At 43.9% G+C, this 18,404-nt stretch overlaps 1 protein-coding gene across 1 annotated transcript in view; it reads right to left on the reverse strand.

The window, feature by feature from the left end:
• MCCC2 (methylcrotonoyl-CoA carboxylase 2) overlaps positions 1 to 18,404 on the reverse strand; it is a 62,609-nt gene that overhangs the window by 17,723 nt on the left and 26,482 nt on the right. Inside the window, exons 7-10 of the mRNA XM_030193304.1 lie at positions 10,335 to 10,448; positions 3,251 to 3,315; positions 788 to 887; positions 556 to 651 (exon numbers count right to left, since the gene is read on the reverse strand). Of these exons, the coding sequence (XP_030049164.1) occupies positions 556 to 651; positions 788 to 887; positions 3,251 to 3,315; positions 10,335 to 10,448 (375 nt within the window). The remainder of the gene's footprint in view (positions 1 to 555; positions 652 to 787; positions 888 to 3,250; positions 3,316 to 10,334; positions 10,449 to 18,404) is intronic.

Here is an 18,404-nt window from a genome sequence, read left to right on the forward strand (position 1 = left end):
GTACTGAGTTCTGTCCCAATACTGTCTAATGATATCAGCCACTTGTGTGCCTGATTTCGACTGTGCTCATCAATGAGAAATCTGCACTATTTTCAGAGAATGTCCCCATTTTTTTCATTTGTAGCTTGAATTCTGCCAAGTAGTACTTAAAAAAAACAACTATGGGCCCAATATTCAAAGTGATTTAAATGGCCAGGAGAGGCTCCCGGCAGTTTAAATCGCTTGACCAGGGCTATGTGAGGATACTGAGCAGAACTTAACCATAAGCCACTAACCAGCCTTTCCCTAACCAGCTATATTAGGGGTGGGCCAGGAGACATAGCAGCAACCTAGCCAGATAGTGGTATTATTCCGGCAACTAACTGGCTAGATAATCACATAAAGTTAGAACAAAACACTGGACAGATCAAATATCAGCCAGGAAAATTCTAGCCATCTTACTGGGCAGACTAGGTGAACCAGACTGGTCGTTATCTGCCATCATTTACTATGTTATTATCCAATAAGAAATATGTTTGTGCAAATATGATACTTCTTGTGTGTTTTTACTCATACCTCTCGGACATCAAAATTTCTTCTCAGGTTATCCCCAACAATTCCATACAACTCATCAGCAGGAAACAAAGGTTCTTCGGGTTTTTCTGTTGTCACCTGCAACAGTTCATCAGAGCATAAGCCGTAATGAGGATACTACTTTACTACATATAAATAATACTATCTTAAAGGAAGCATGCAAATATTTTAGCTAGCAACAACACATTATACACATATTGTGAAATATACTTACATCTAATTTCTTCTGATAATTTAAACTTCTCACAATTTTTCTGGCCAGATGAAGTGCATGTGCATCATCTAAAGCATAGTGATCAGTTACTCCAGACTTTCTGTACAAATGAAAGCCAAACCACAAAAACATGCATTTAGATCAGAATCCATCCAGCCCACATCTAGGGAGGAAATTACCCTTATTAATAGAAACATAGAAACACAAAAAGGCTTCCAAAGGAAAAGAAAACACAAAAATAAGAGAGATGATATGAAACTACTCAAGACAATACAAACAAAAAAGTGAGGACAAATGTGGAGGGAATCCAAAAAGCTTTATTAATAACCATAAAACGACCCGACACAGCCGTGTTTCGGCATGTGAGCCTGCATCAGGGGTCAAACAAATCTCCTTTGGTTGTTACTTGATAAGAAACCAAGAGAAAATCTGGTTATGGACTTCCCGCAATAGTACTATTGACGTCACTTCAGTATACTGCCATTGAGGCGCATTATATGTTGAGCTCTCTAATTTTTGAATTTGCAGGAAGTCCATAACCAGATTTTTTCTTGGTTTCTTATCAAGTAACAACCAAAGGAGATTTGTTTGACCCCTGATGCAGGCTCACATGCCGAAACACGGCTGTGTCGGGTCGTTTTATGGTTATTAATAAAGCTTTTTGGATTCCCTCCACATTTGTCCTCACTTTTTTGTTTGTATTGTCTTCAATTTGCGTGAGGATTTTCCTCTCCGCTTTTTGTTTGATGAAACTACTCAAGAACATCAGGTAATATTTTTTCACAGAAAGAACAGTGTATATCTGAAATGCACAGAAAAGTCCTTAATAGCAAGAGGATAGAAACAAAGTTTGAGGTAACCTGCATGGAATGGAGCTTCAGCTCAAAACAGGGGAATGACTATTGTGCTTCCAAGAAAACAGAGACAATTACAATCCTAAATGAAGGCAAGTGGGCAGACAAGTTATTTCAATTTTTATCTGCCATCAAAAAACATAATTTTTCCCATCACGCCATATGTTTCAAAGCTTAAAGAACAACATATTACAAAAATGCACATTATTTACTACCTTATGCTGTGAAGCCTCATATTATTGTATCTTTCTACAATGTGAAAACTGTTAGGGGTAACCCAAAGATAATTCTGAGTATTCAGACAGCATCTTTCTGCTCTCAGCATTGTGGGGGGTAACATTTACACGTGTGTTTAGAATAATACCATAAGTATACGTATGTGTACACATATTAATGCCAGAGTTGTGCCTTAGCACTATTTTGTAAATTGGCACTCTCTTGCATAGTATGATAAATAGGGACAAAGCATTAGCAGGGCACACATTTGCACGCATAACTTATAGAATACTAAAGTTATGCGCGTATCTCTGGCATTTAGGTGCTAACACACAAGCTCTACAGCTGGCTTAGTGCTTGTGCCTAAATACTGCACAAATATACCTGGTTTCACTATAAAGGAAAGTAGGCCCCTATGAGGCATCCTGTTATAGAACTACCCTCTGTTCCCCCAATTATAGTAACTAGCACATCCAACTTCATGCCGAGAGCACAAAGTTATGTGCCCAAGTTATAGAATAAGTTCACCTGTGCGCATAACTTAATGGATTAGATGTTATTTGGCCTTAACAAATTACTGGCTCTAACTGATGTTAATTGGCAACAACTGGCAGTTACGCGGATAACTGTTCTTAGTCAGGATTCTGTAACTTGGCTGCTCAAATTCTCTAGAATGCAATTGCAAGGGGGTGGGGGTGTGGATCTGGGAGGGGCATAAGCGGGTCAGGGGCGTGCCCTGCACTTGCATGCACAAGTCAGAATACCTGCAGCTATGCACATATAACTGCCTACAATTAAGCATGAGCATTTACTGGGGCCATTTGACTGGCATAAGTACTCGCACCTGAAGTTAGGCATTTAACTGAAGGCAACTGTATACACATTAACTGATACAGAATCGGTATCCCAGCGCCTAACTAAATGAACTATATAGAATATATTCCTGTATGTATTTCCTCTTTGAAGAAATCTGATCCTTCTGAAATTCATTTTTTAAACGCCTTTTTATATAATGAAGACTAAGAAAAGAAAGAGCATTCATTTGGTGGAGATGAAAACGGTAATGGAATTCAAGCATGCGTGGGATAAACATAAAGGAATCCTGTGCAGAAGGAATGGATCCTCAGAAGCTTAGCCGAGATTGGGAGGCGGGGCTGGTGTTTGGGTGGTGGGGCTAGTTCTGGGCAAGACTTCTACGGTCTGTGTCCTGAAAATGGGGCTAGTTCTGGACAAGACTTCTACGGTCTGTGTCCTGAAAATGGCAGATACAAATCAAGGTAAGGTATACACAAGAAGTAGCACATATGAGTTTATCTTGTTGGGCAGACTAGATGGACCATGCAGGTCTTTTTCTGCCGGCATCTACTATGTTACTATATTTGCTCTCCTTCACCTGCAGTGTAGATCGGCCCCTCCAAGTTCCTCTGCTGATACCTCCTCACCAGTTGCTGCTTTAACCTGCAACATCGAAAACAAGCAAATCAGGGTTAGGGACTTCTAAAGACTTATTTTTAATGCACGAAAATGGGAACCAGCTACTCCTCTCTTGAAATCTCTACACTGACTGTCAATACAACCTCATTGATTGTTTAAACTTTGTTCACTGGTATTTAGAATTATTCAAGGCATGTCAGCATCTTATTTACTGCCATTAGCCTATCCGTCTTCCTGTTTAAAGAAAAAATTAATGTAAGCTAATTGATTATACATTTTCCATTTGCAACTAACAAAATGCAAATTCTAGTTTTCTCTGCTTTCATATCAAGCTGTGAAGATATGGAAGTTTGCCATTAAATCTTAGATTGAATTCAGATAACTCGAGTTTTAGAAAACAGTTTAAAAATGCATTTGTTTAAATGATTTTTGGATGAATAGCTCTCTCTTAAAATCATTTTTATGGTTTTTAACTCTAACTATTGTATTTCCTAGGAACTGCCCGATCTCTTTCTTGTAAACCACATCAAACCGCTTGTTTAGTTGAGCTAAATAAGGTATCATATTGTATATTACATTAAAAGGTTTCCAACACCGATCAACCAAAAAAAGCAATAGAACATACTTGCACAATTTTCATGGGCCTTCTATACTATTTATAAAATATTTTTCTTCTGAGTATGTGTTGAACTGTGTTCTGAAGTATTGTCTCATAATGGCATCTGGCAATGACAATAGAGCTACCCACATATCATGGAACCCTAGCACTACAAATGAATTTCATTCACTCTAAGAATGTAACAAATTCCAAACTGGACCAAATAGTCTGAGCCCTACATCCTGTCTCCAACAGTAGCCAATCTTGACCACAGATCCTAAAGTGGAGATGCATTCCCTATGAATTCCCAGATGTTAAGAGGTAGCAATCCGTCTACTTGATAAATAATTGTTAACAGAGATGTCATAAGAACATAAGAATAGTCATACTGGGTCAGACCAATGGTTCATCTAGCTTAGTCTCCTGTTTCCAACAGTGGCCAATCCTGGTCACAAGTACCTGGAAGAAACCCAAGTAGTAGCAACATGTTCTTCACAAAGTTGATCAAGACTAGTTAAAATGAATCTATACTCCTAGGATTGACACCATCTGCTCTGGCAACAAATTCCACTGCTTGTGTGTAGATGAAACAGTACTTAAATCTGTGAGATTTGGTAGACCACCATTCGTTCAACACATCAAGGTAGTGTACAAAGCATAGATGTAACAGCTACACTTAAAAACAGACCAAGTTCAAAGTCAACTGTTAAAACAGTTGCACTAAAATAGCTCCTAATCAAAAGGAACAGTAGAGAGGGACTGCATAGCACATAGCTTTGTCCAGTTCACATATGCTCAGTACATGTAAAATTTCAAAACTTTTTCCAAAAAGAAAACAGAAAAAAAAAAACAGAAAAAAAAAACCTAAGAACAGGCCTGATTAAAAAAAAAAAAAAAGGCCCAGTTTTAATTTTTCAAAAAAGAAAATTCCATACGGAAGGAGCAAAGCAATTGAAGGCTGAGGATCATGAAGACTCTAGTCTTAATCTTGCACCTGGACAGGATCACTAGAGGATTAGTATTTGAGGACCGTAATGTGCAGGAAGGGTAATTAGGAATAAGCATACAAGATAAACACAATGGTCGTCCAGTGTAGCGTGCCCTATATGTTAGCAAGAGAATTTTAAACTGTATCTTATAGTTACTTGGTAATTAATGCTGTTCAAACAGACACATTAACCCATGAACGGGACACAACCATATCAGTCTATGATCTCTTTAGGAAGGAAAGACATAGCCAAAAATGTGGAGGACCAGCCCTTTTTGTGAATAACAATATAGGGGGCTTGGGGAAAGGAGAAAGGAATATAGATCATTTTGTAAAGAAATGATAGAACTTCCAAACACGCAGGGGTTGTCTATAGACCTCCAACTCAAACAAAGAAGCTAGACAGAGATTTGGTCATAAATATCCAGAAGTCAGAAATAAGAGGGGAGAGACTATTGCGAGGAAATTTTAACCTGCCAGATGTGGATTGGAATATCCCACCTGCAGAACCAGAAAATATAAAGATCATGGATGTTTTCCAAGATACTTGGTTCAGACAAATGGTGATGGAACCCCCTGAAGGAAGAGTGATGCTGGATCTAGTACTCACCAAATGGAGAGTATGTCTCTCATGTTCAGATAGGTGCCCACCTGGAGTAGTAGTGATCATTACACTGTGTGGTTTGATACAAGAGATAAAACAGAGTGCAAGCATACAAAACTCAAAGTACTGGAGTTCAAACATGCTGACTTTAATAAAATGTGGAAGTACTGAAGAAAGAGCTGGTAGGATGGAAGGAAATAAGGGAAATGGAAAGACAGTAGACCAAGCCGAAAGCAGCTATAAAAATGGCAACATCTCATTATGTAAGGAAAGTAAATAATTGCAAGAGAAAAAGGAAACAGATATGGTTCTCCAAACAAGTGGCTGAATAAATAAAGGCAAAAATAGTAGAATTCACACAACACAGAAGAATGCAAGAAAAATACTAGATAAAGGGGGGAAAAAAAGATGACAAGAAGGGAAGGGGAAGGGAAATGGGACTTGATATACCACCTTTCTGAGGTTTTTGCAACTACATTCAAAGTGGTTTACATATATTCAGGTACTTATTTTGTACCAGGGGCAACGGAGGGTTAAGTGACTTGCCCAGAGTCACAAGGAGCTGCAGTGGGAATCGAACTCAGTTCCCTAGGATCAAAGTCCACTGCGCTAACCACTAGGCTACTCCTCCGCTCCAGAAGACGACAAAACGGCTGAAGATATAAAGAAAGGTAAAAATAACTTTTTCAAGTATGTCGGGTACAGAAAGGTTGGAAATGGAAATGTAAGACAAAGTTGCCAAGACCCACCATGTGCAGTGTAATAGGAAAAAGCAAAAATATCATAGCAACATAGTAGATGACACCATATAAAAACCTCTACGGTCCATCCAGTCTGCCCAACACTGGTTATCTTCGTGTCATCCACAAAAGGGCAAACTTTTCCCTCTAACCCTTCAGCAATGTCTCTCACAAATATATTAAACAGAATTGGCCCCAGTCCAACCCCTGATGCACTCCACTACTCACCTTCCTTTCCTCCGAGCGGATTCCATTTACCACCACCCTCTGACACTTGTCGGTCAATCAGTTTCTAAACCAGTTCACCACTTTGGGTCCTAAGTTCAGCCCTCTTAGCTTACTCAGGAATCTTCTGTGAGGAACCGTATCAAAGGCTTTGCTGAAATCCAAATAGATTACATCCTCAGCATGTCCTTAATCCAGTTCTTTGATCACCCAGTGAAAGAAATCAGATTTGTTTAGCAGGATTTCCTTTGGTAAAACCATGTTGCCTCAGATCCTGCAACCCGTTGGATTCTAGAAAGTTAATTATCTTTTCCTCCAGCATCAACTCCATTATTTTTTCTACCAATGAAGTGAGGCTTACTGCCCTGTAGTTTCCCACTTCTTCCATGTCCCCGCTTTTGTGAAGAGGGACCACATACACCATCGCCACTCCTGGGAAACCTTATCTTGATTCAAAGATCTATCAAATAAATCCTTAAAAGGTCCCGCCAGGATTTCTCTGAGCTCCTTCAGTGTCCTGGGTTGTATCCCAATATATCTAAAAAAGGGTCTTGTCACCTCTCTTTAAGTCTTTCGCCATTTTTTTCTTTCGCCTAAGCTTTCGCTAGCCTTATTTCCCTCTTTGCTAAATGCTAAACAACTATCTTTATTCTGTGTTCATGGAAGAAAATCCTGGAGAAGGACCACAGTTGGCTACAGAAATATATATGGCAACGGAAGATATACAATGCCATTCACTGAAAAAAGTGTTTATGAACAACTTGACAAACTGAAAGAAAAAACCATGGGGCCAGATGAGATACATCACAGGAATCCGAGGATGCTCTGGAAGATCTGGTAGGTCCTCTTAAAGATTCTTTTTTAATAGATTCTTAGAAACAGGAGAGGTTCATGGGATTGGAGAAGGGCATCTGTGGTCTCTCTACACAAAAGTGGTAACAGAGAAGTAGGAAACTACAGGCCAGTAAAGGCTTACCTCAATAGCTGGAAAAGTAATGGAGATACTGCTGGAGGAAATGATAGTGAGTTTTCTACAATCCAATGGGTTGCAAGATCCGAGGCAACATGGCTTTACCAAAGGAATATTGTGCCAAATGAAGCAGGCTATTTTTGATTGGGTTACTAGAGAAATAGATTGAGGAATAGATGTAGTCTACTTGGATTTCAGCAAAGCTTTTGATACAGCTTCTCATAGGAGGCTCATGAATAAACTGTGCAGGCTGGCAATGAGACCCAAGGTGGTGGAACTGGACAGAAACTAGTTGACTGATAGAGGGTTGTGGTAAATAGACTACACTTGGAAGACAGAAAGGTGAGTAGCAAAGTGCTTCAGGGATCAGTCCTGGGACAATTTCTTTCAATGTCTTTGTGAACAATATTGCCAAAGGGTTGGAAGACATGAAGATTTGCAACAGAGTGGACACCCCAGAGAGAGTGGACAATATGAGAAGTGATCCACAAAAATTAGAAGAACAGGCTTTTCCACTGATACTTGTTTCTATCAGTCGTACTTGCAGTACAATTGGCCAGAAACTTTCAAAGTTGGTGCTCTGGGCTCTGATTGATCCTGGAGTTCAAATCTAGCCAAGAGGTACTAGATTTTCTTTAGTCTCTGTGTGGAGATACAGAGGAGAGACATCTCTGTCCTGAGACCCTGTTCAGACTTGTGAGCAGATAACTGCCTGAAATCCCCAGGTGCTACCCAGGTAGTAACAAGTGTTAGATAGCTTTAATGTTCATCCTTGTTTTGGTTATCTGTTATTGCTTGATATACTTATTTATCTGGTTTTTGAAATGTTCACTGTGTTACTGTAACAATAAACCTGTTAGCTTATTGGTTCTGTTGTCATGAACTAAGAATCCTGGTGGTCTGCGAGTGCTTTCTAGGAACTGTGGGACCCCTGAGAGTGTAGCCCCAGTATCCTAGAAATCACCGGGGAATAACTTGGGAGACTAGCCCAGAGGAAAGTGGAACTCAGACGGTGGGAAGAGGGTGCAGTATAGAGCATATGTCCAGGTGCCGGCGAGCCTGAGCAGTGCTGGGGGCAGACCCTCCAGGTGGCTGCAGGGTAACCCCAGGTGGGTGCTAGGCGTTCCGTGACAGTGGGGTTCCCTGATCAGAGTGTGAAGATGTGTCTCCGTGAGATTTAAGGAGGTGAGAAATTCACATGGCCTGATTGAGGCAACCATAGAGTGCACGGTTTCCATCCAGAAGTGGGGAACACAGAGGTGAAATGGAACAGATCCAAAATGGGGTGAAAAGGGCCTCCCTTCTTTGGGATCAAAATAAGACAAAATAGTAATCATCCACAACTTAAGGGAACACTGCAACACTGTCTACAGCACTTCCCTCCTGATGGGAACCCCCGCACGGGGTAATCATGAAGGCATCTAAAACGGGTGCTGCAAACTCCAGAGCGTAGCCCTGATGGACCACCTCCAATATCCACTGGACTGAGATGATCTGAGCCTAGTGATGGTAGAAACAGATGCGCCTGCTGCCCACCTTCACCCGAGGGACTCTGCTGACCTTCATTAAGGGGTCCTGGCAGCCCCAGGCCAGAGTCTCTGGCCCTTCTTGCACCACAAAAGGATTTCCACTTTACGTCTTTTGACCATGGAGGGCCCCGTAGCCTGCCAGCCAAAACAAAAACACCCCTAATCCCTGGGACGCAATTTGTTTGTAGCCAGTTGAGCAGTAGACAGTGGACGGTCTTCTGGAAATCTCGCTTCTCCCAGGTCCTTAACAAGTTTTTTCTAAATCTGCTGCAAAATGGAGGCAGCCTCAAAAAAGCAACTTGCTCAAGTGTGATTTAGAGGCCAAATCCACTGCTTAGTGGCTCAGCCACAGCCATCTGTGTGCCACTACCACCACCAAACAGAAAGAAATTCAAATCAGGTCATAGAGCACATCCACTTGGGATGAGGCACCCAACTCCAGATGCAAGTCTTCCAGTGACTAGTAGCTGCTGTGCCCCAAGAAAAGAAGCCCAGGTGACACAGCCCCCACAGGCTGTGAAAGCAAAGGCTTGCTTCAGGAGCTGCTCAGCATGTCATTAATCTCCTTCAACATTGTGCCCTTCTTCTACCAAGATTGGGGTCTTCTTGGTCATACAGTGACTAAGGATCCACCTTCAAGAGACAAAACAGCCTGTCCAGCTTGTCTCACTGCAAGGGATATAGCCTATTCTGGTACTTTGAGCCCTTGAGGTTGAAGCATCTGCAAGAGCGCCTTATGCAAGGGAAAGGCCCTAGGCAGCTTCTATAGTTTTAGGATGCAATTCCTGAGGGTTCCTATTGGCCGGATGATTAAATCTGTAGGGTCAAGAATAGTAAGTCAGTAATATGGCTCAGCAACTCTTTCCTAAAAAGGGTTATCACCAAGAAGTCTTCATCCTCCCTAGTGGAAATATCTTCCCGATCCCGAGCTGCTAGAGGTGAGGCCTGAAATGAATCCACTGAGTCCCATGTATCCTCGTGGAGGATAGCCAAGCGGAGTTGTCCAATGTCCCCTCACTGACCTATATTTGCTGCTTGAAACTACATTATTTTGATACATTTGTCTATTAATGTGAAGTTATTCAATCAATTGTTTTATAATAGACTTGGTTATTTAATTGCATGAATGTTTTACATTAATATTAATTAACTATTTACATTACGTATTAGCTGTGTTATATGAGTTAATTTTATTTATTCATATTTGTTATACTATTTGTATTTATGTGTTTTGTTTTTTGCTAATTCTTGCCACTGATGCAGCCTGTGGGTGAAGCATGGCTATGTTCAACATTTTTCAATAAAATCAGCTTTTATATCCGGGGCGGTGACTTCCTATGAAGCATATACAAGCACAGCCAAAAAATGTTAATATGTACATTTACTTACCAAAGGAGGGCCACCCAAAAATATTGTTCCCTGATTCTTGACTATAATACTTTCATCAGCCATTGCAGGCACATAGGCTCCTCCCGCTGTACAGGATCCCATTACTACTGCTATCTGGATTAAAAAAAAACAAAAAAAACAAACAAAATAAGACAAAACGCACATACCATAACTAGTAAGTTTAAAGAAAAGATAGTTAATTTGCAATTATCTGGTTTTCTAAAAGAGAAGCCCGTACAAACTTCTACAGTTAATGTTGTCTGTGCGAATGCCCAGCAATATTGCATCACAATCCAGAATGCTATCCCACTTCCCTCACTTCCACTGAAACTAGTCAAACTTCCTCCTACAGCTCCATACAGACTAGACTCTTGTTAGCTACTTGATACTGCTGCCCTCCTGCTACTCTGTCTTCCAGTGGGGTAAAGAACTTATGATGGAAGGAGAGAAGGAAGAAAACACAGGGATAAAATGCAGAAGGGGCAAAATGATGGGAAAGGAAGGACAGGTAGAAGACACTAGAGGAATGAAAGAGGAGAGATGGAGAGATCAAACTGCAGAAAGGAGAAACAGTAACCCCACCTTAACCCCAGTACCCATCCATCTTCACCTTCCCCTGCATATGCCCTTAGTTCTCCCCTCCCTCATATAGTATCTGTCCTCTTCCTTCTCCCAGTCCCTTCAACAGCCTCCAGCCCTTATATTCCATCTGTCCCTTGTTAGACCTCAGCCCCCATGCCTAGTATTAGATCCCTTCACTTACCCCATCCCCAGTATGCTAGCTCTGAGCCCCCCTTTAATTTTGCCCCAGTCCTAGTATCAGCCCTTGCTTGTATCTGTCCCCAGTATCAGCCAATTTCTGTCACATCTACCAGCTCCCATTTGCTATCCCCATCCACCTTCTCCTAGCCCCTAAATTATGTCCATTTCCAAGTCCCAGCCTCCTTCTCCTACCTGTCCTCCTTTCAGGCCCCAGTTCTAGCCCCAGCTCCCAACTGCCCCCTTTTCAGTCCCAGCTCCCTTTTTAAGTCCCAAGTTCCATCTCCAGCCCCTGCTCCCCTTTTTAGTCCCCAATTCAAGCCCCCTTCTTCTACCTGCTCCCCTTTTCAGTCCCCAATTCCAGTTCAGCCCCCTTCTTCCACCTGCTCCTCTTTTCAGTCCCCAGTTCCAGCCCCAGCTTCCCCTTTTCAGCCCCCAGTTCCAGCTCCAGCCCCCTTCTCCCACCTGCCCCTCTTTTCAGCCCCAGCTCCCTTCTCCCAGCTACTTCCCTTTTCAGTCCTCAGTTTCTAGCCCCCTTCTCCCTCCTGCTCCCCTTTTCAGCCCCCAATTCCAGCCCTATGCTCTCACCTGCTCTACTTTTCAGCCCAATCCCAGTCACTTTTCATAAGAACACAAGTGTTGCCATACTGGGACATACTGAAGGTCCATCAAGCCCAGCATCCTGTTTCCAACAGTGGCCAATCCAGATTACAAGTACCTGACAAGATCCCAAAACAATACAATAAATTTTATGCTGCTTATCTTAGAAATATATATATGGCTTATATCTACTCCTTCACAATTCTATCGACAAAAAAATATATAGGAGGATATTATGTAAACCACTTATATCTTATAGGTGAGGTGGAGTCTCCTATTATTGCACACGGCTGATGCTCACTTCACTCCCGTGGTGAATCCTTGTTCGTGTGTCTCATTCCAATCATCGACTCCTACCCCCTCCTTCCTATGCTAATCTTCATTTACAATACATTTGTCATGTGTATTGCACTCATACAATTCATCATGTAAATACACTGGTAAGACACTTAGCTTCACTTGGCTTGGTGAACAAATGCGCTCCTTTATAACTGGTGTGCCTGTATACCCCTGACAGGTGCCTGTTTCACAACGCTTCATCAAAGGGAACTCTCACACCATCCAGCTGTTTTACGTCTCATCCTAGCTCTAGGGCCGATACCGAGAGACCTGTACAGTCTGTGTCTCATATATGGCAATCTGGTTTAGAATGGGCTGGAAAGGGCTTAGACAGCAACTTCAGTGGCTGGAATATGAAGACAGTGCTGGACAGATTTTTACGGTCTGTGTCCCGCAAATGAGAAGATGAATAGGCTGGAGTGGGCTTAGAGGGCAACTCTAGCAGTTGGAACATAAGGATTGGGCCAGGCGGACTTCTATGGTCTATGTCCCAGAAATGCCACAGAAAGACCATAATCAAGTATATAATATCACATTCATTGTTGATTTAATCATGAATTGATAATGATTGTGACTACTGGGCAGACTGGATGCACCGTTTTGGTTTTTATCTGCTGTCATTTACTATGCTCCCAGGCTGATGCGAAGACCTCAGCTCTGACATAGGCACAAGCATAAGATGTCACCTGACCTACTGGCTCGTGCATGTGGCGATCTCTTAACACACAGTACCAGTGAATCAGAGAAGTCTTACATGTGCGCACCAGAGTGTTCCAACTTCCGTTCCTTCCTTGCCTGCACTGCTGCGGCTCAAACCCAGAGACAACAGGAATTTTTTTTAATGCACCATTAAATTCTTGGGGGACTGAGTAGGGACAGGTTAGATTCTCCACAGGGATGGGTTAGATTGTCCACGGGGATGGATGGGGACAGGTTAGATTCTCCACGGGGATGGATGGGGACAGGTTAGATTCCAGCGGGGATGGGCCCCTCTTTCCGGCTCTAGACCAAGCCCCCTTCTCCTGCCTACTCCCCTTTTCAGCCACCAATTCTAGATCCAGCCCTTTCTCCCACCTGCCCCTCTTTTCAGCCCCAGCCTTCTCCTACCTGCTCCCCTTTTTAGCTCCCTTCTCCTACTTATTCCCTTTTTCAGCCCCCAGCCCCACCACCTTCTCCCACCTGCCTCTCTTCCTTTCAGTTCCCAGTTCCAGCCCCAGCTGCCTCCTACTTCCTGCCATGCATTTAAAAATTGTTTGACTCTCCAGCAGCATTCAGTAACTGAAGCAGGCTGCCTCAGGCTTTCCCTCAGCCAAGTCTCACCCTCGCGGAAACAGGAAATTGCATCAGAGGAGTGCAGGACCGGCTGAGGATAGGTTTACTTTATAAGATCAGCAGAGGGAGGGGAGGGAAGGGAGAGGAGAAAGATGCTGGACTGTGTTGGGGGGTGAGATAGAGAGTTGATGCCTTTCCTATGGTGAAGGGAAAAGAGATAGCAGGGAGGGGAAGTGGCAGAAAGGCACATAGATGCCATTTATATTAAAAATCCCTTGTCCCACCCTTCCCAGCTATACCCGACTCAAAAATGATACTGGATGAAAACCTAAATGCCTGCCTCTGCTGACAAGCAAAGAAGCCTCTTGAGAGCAGCTGACAAGACTAACACTCATGGCATCAGAAGAGCATTCTGGATAAGGATTTAAAAAAAAAATCTCCCTGAAGGATTTCAACTTTCTCAACACCAGGGGCATAGCTATGGGGGGACACGAGGGCCTGGGCCCCCACAAATTTCATCCGGGCCCCTGGTTTGGGTGGCAGGGGTCCCCAACCCCCACCAGCCAAAGCCTTATTTTGAAAATGCGCCTAAAAGTCTGCCAGTATTGAATTACATTCCTTTCATAATAATTCGTGGGTCAAGTCTGTAAAGTTTCTTGGAATGCTCGCTGACATATAAACCAGGAGGATTAGAGAAGACCTGATCCTGAGGAGGAAGTGACGTCACGGACCTGAATGGCTGCCTAGAGAGCTAGCTCCGTTGCCACCCTCCGTAACTGAGCAATAATAGCGTTCCTTTGCTTGTTTGACGAACTAAATTAGCTACTGCAACGTTCCTTGTGGTGTGTGGAATCTAACGCGACATTCCCCGCTGAAATACATGGCGGCGTCACGGAGGGAGAGTGAACATACGTTGGAGAAGCCGGCGCTCCGGACCACGCGGCGCCATGTGCTCTCGTCGGCACCCGCCTCACATTCTGACTCGGACTCCGCTCCATCCCTGTGCGAATCGGGAAAATCAACCGGTAAGCGGGGGTTGCCCAAAGACTTAACGCGTTTTCTAATGGAGATCCGCAAGGAAATCAAAGCGTCAAAGGAGGAAATCCTAGAAAAGATGGACGGGCTGAGCGTAGACCTCCGGGAGATGGGAGGCCGCGTGGAAGAATTGGAGGTGCGGGTAGATGAGAACGCGGAAAAACTGATCGAGACTGAAACCCGTCTTTCGAAAATACTCACCTCCTATGCCGAAATGCAGCTTAAATTGGACGATTTAGAAAACCGAGGGCGTCGTAACAACTTGCGTTTTCGTGGAGTCCCGGAGGTGGGGGACCAGGAGGATGTTGGCGCCATAGTAAAGCTGCTATGTAGCAAGTTGATAGACACTCTAGATATCACATTTGAGCGCGCACACAGAGCATTGGGGAGACGGACAGACAATAGACCACGGGACATTGTGGTTTGCTTCACCTCCTTCACCGCAAAGGAACAGTTGCTACAGAAAGCGCGCCAAGTACAGCACATTGAATATAATGATGCACAAATTAAAGTCTTTCAGGATTTGTCTGCTCACACCTTGTCCTTGAGGAAAGTGATGAAACCAGCACTGGAAGTATTAACAAAGAATAAAATCCCCTACAGATGGGCTTTTCCATTTGCCCTTTGCTTCACAACAGGTGGACATATGTATCGAACCCGGACCCTGGAAGAAGTGTGGAAGACACTACGAACCGAGGGACTGGTGTCCACAGAAGGCCCACCAACTGAACTGGATCCGACCACGCGAGCTAAGCTGCAGAGATGGCAGAGAGTCCAAGGCAAGGGGAAAAAGGCACGAACAGGCACCTGAAGTTGTAAAATGAACTTGTGCTGTGCGTGGCAGTGGAGAGTCATGTCAATTTGTATTTGTTAAGTATGCCTATAAAAGTAAGAGTGCTGGGAATGGGATAACTTGAACGATGTTAAAGTAGTATTGGAAATAGATGAACCACTCCCACAGGGGCGAAAAGTTTTATAACACTGAGGAGGGATCATAGCGTAAAAAGCAGGGATATGAAGGGATGGGGGATGGGGGAGGGGGCCTTGGGTAGCTGTTTGGGTTAATGGGTTCTTCCTTCTGTATTCCTAGTCGAGGGACTAAAAACCTCGCTAGTGGTTTCCTGGGAAGGGGGAGATGGGAGGGAGGGAGTATAGGGGGGGAGGGGGAAGATTGTTTATTAGGGACAGAAGGTACTATGAAGTATAGAATGGGGGATCAAGAACTAAACTACTTGGGGAGAATCCGGAGAAGGGGCAAGAAGGGTCAGATACCAGACGGTTTGAATGTTCCTCATACACTGTTTCATAGGGATGATTTACTGAACAAGTTTAATGTCTGACTTTAAGATACTTACTTACAATGTAAAGGGGCTCAATTCCCCATACAAACGCCATGCCCTTCAGCGTGAGTTACGCTTAATGTGCCCGAAGGTGGTGTTTTTACAGGAAACGCATATGTTGCCAAAGCATGAGGGGTTATTGGCATCTAAAATGTATCCAGGGGTATACTGTGCTTCTGATGTTAAAGGGGGGAAAAAAAGAGGAGTTGCTATTTTGTTTCATAAAGATATCCAGGTACGGGTTCTCCACCTGAGGAGAGACGTGGCGGGGCGATATCTCTTTTTGCATGTGCAGCTTGAGAGGGAGGAGTTTACTTTGGCCAATATATACGCCCCTAACGAAAACCAGGAGGGGTTTTTCAGACAACTTCATAGGGAATTGCAATCGTTTTCCCGGGGGAGGGTATTCATGGCAGGAGACTTCAATGCAACCATGCAACCTGGTCTGGACAGGTCAGCATCTCCTACTAAAGCTGATTACAACATTTCCCAAGCTTTGCGGAACTTAGTAGAAGAAATGGGTCTGTGTGATTGGTGGCGAATGTGTCACCCGAGGGGGCGAGATTATACTTTTTACTCCCAAGCGCACCTGTCCTATTCGAGACTGGATTATGTCTTTCTGGACAGAACCCTCTCGGAGGGGGGGGGGGGAATCCGCTATTGGCCATATTACAATCTCAGACCATGCTCCGGCGTGGGTTGTGGTTCCTTCATTAGAGGGAGAGCGAAGAGAATGCAGGTGGTCATTTAATAATTGCCTGTTGCAGGATCCTCAGATTGTAGCGGATTTCCTTCCGGTCCTGAAGGAATATTTTGAAATAAATATGGACTCGGGGCCAGCTTTGAGTACTGTGTGGGATGCCTTTAAGGCGGTGGCACGAGGATATTTTATTAAGTGTGCCAGTCACAGAAATAGGATACACAGAGAGCGCTTGTTGAAATGTATGGATCTCATTGGGGACCTTGAGTCCAAATACAGGGCGTCGGGTAGGGTGGCTGATTACCGTAAGTTACAGGATGTGAGATTGGAACTGACTGCGCTGCATGAGGAAAGCTTGAAGTTTGTGCACGCTCGACTGAAACAGGTGTATTATGAAGGGACTAATAAGCCAGGGAGATTGTTGGCACGGAAATTGAGAAAGATGAGAGCTGACAGACATGTTATGCGAGTGAAAGCTGAGAATGGTACAATGCTGTATAAATCTGCCCAAATTAGAGATCGTTTTGCCCAGTTCTATGAGTCTCTGTATAGAGAAGATGCTGCCGTACAGGTTGGGGGGATAGACCAATATCTAGCAGATAGAGGGCTGGCTGTATTATCCGAACAGCAGAAAAAAGAACTGGATGACCCAGTGCAACTAAAAGAAGTATTGCAGGTTATTAGGGATTTACCAACGGGAAAGACGCCAGGCCTGGATGGCTTTACTAATGAGTTCTTCAAGAAATTTGCGCGAGAGTTGGCGCCCTGCTTAACATTGGTCATTAACTCAGTTAGAGAAGGACAGGCGCTGCCTAGAACTATGTTAGAAGCCTGGGTGGCAGTAATACCTAAACCTCAGAAAGATGGAACGGACTGTGCTTCCTACCGCCCTATATCAATTTTAAATACGGATGTTAAAATCCTGGCAAAAGTCCTTGCCAATCGGCTGGGGAGGTTCTTACCTATTTTGATTCACCCAGACCAAGTGGGATTTGTGCCAAAGAGACAGGCCATGGATAATGTGCGCAGAACTCTGGACTTGATGCATTGGGCTCGGTCGAGGGCCTGTCCGTTGGTCTTGTTGGGGCTGGATGCGGAGAAGGCCTTCGATCGAGTCCATTGGGGATTCCTGGATAGGGTCCTGCACAGGCTCGGGATAGGGCCCCTGTTTAGAGCTTGGACCCAATCGCTTTATACAAGACCGCAGGCATGTGTTAGGATTAACGGAGGGAACTCGGAGATGTTCTCGCTGGGGAGGGGCACCCGACAGGGATGCCCGCTGTCCCCAATGTTGTTTGCCTTGACAATGGAGCCACTGGCTGCTGCAATCCGGGAGAATGTGAATGTAACAGGGGTGGAGGTGAAGGGGCAGGAGTACAAAATCGCATTGTTTGCGGACGATGTGTTATTGTCGTTAACAAACCCATTAACCTCATTGCCTAACTTACTAAAGGAAATTGAGATATACTCGCGGGTCTCAGGCTATAAGCTTAATGCTAATAAGTCAGAAGGACTGGTGGTGGGAGTGTCGCCACGAGTGTATGAGGCCTTGCAGGCATCATTTGTCTTTAAATGGTCAACCAGATCTATACAATACCTGGGGGTACAGATCCCTGCGGACCAGTCGGAATTGTTTTCAGATAATTACCCGATATTGCAAAAAGAGATCTATAGAGATTTGGGCAGATGGTCCCTCATTGGACTCTCCTGGCTGGGCCGAATAGCGGCAATTAAGATGAACGTCTTGCCTCGGCTAATGTATCTTTTTCAGGTCCTTCCCTTGAAGGTACCCCGGGCTTATCTGTCTAATTTACAGGACCGTCTGATGCGGTTTATTTGGAATCAAAAGAGACCCCGCTTGGCACGGGCAATTCTCTATAGGAATAAAAATCAGGGAGGTTTAGCAGTGCCGAATCTGTGTTGGTATTATTGGGCGGCACAGGCTAGATCGGCGGTAGAGTGGTTCCGGGGGGAAGATCATAAGCTCTGGGTACAATTGGAACAATCCATGGTGGGATCCCGTAA

This window comes from Microcaecilia unicolor, chromosome 2 (genome assembly GCF_901765095.1).
Source record: "Microcaecilia unicolor chromosome 2, aMicUni1.1, whole genome shotgun sequence".
NCBI classification, from domain to species: Eukaryota; Metazoa; Chordata; class Amphibia; order Gymnophiona; family Siphonopidae; genus Microcaecilia; species Microcaecilia unicolor.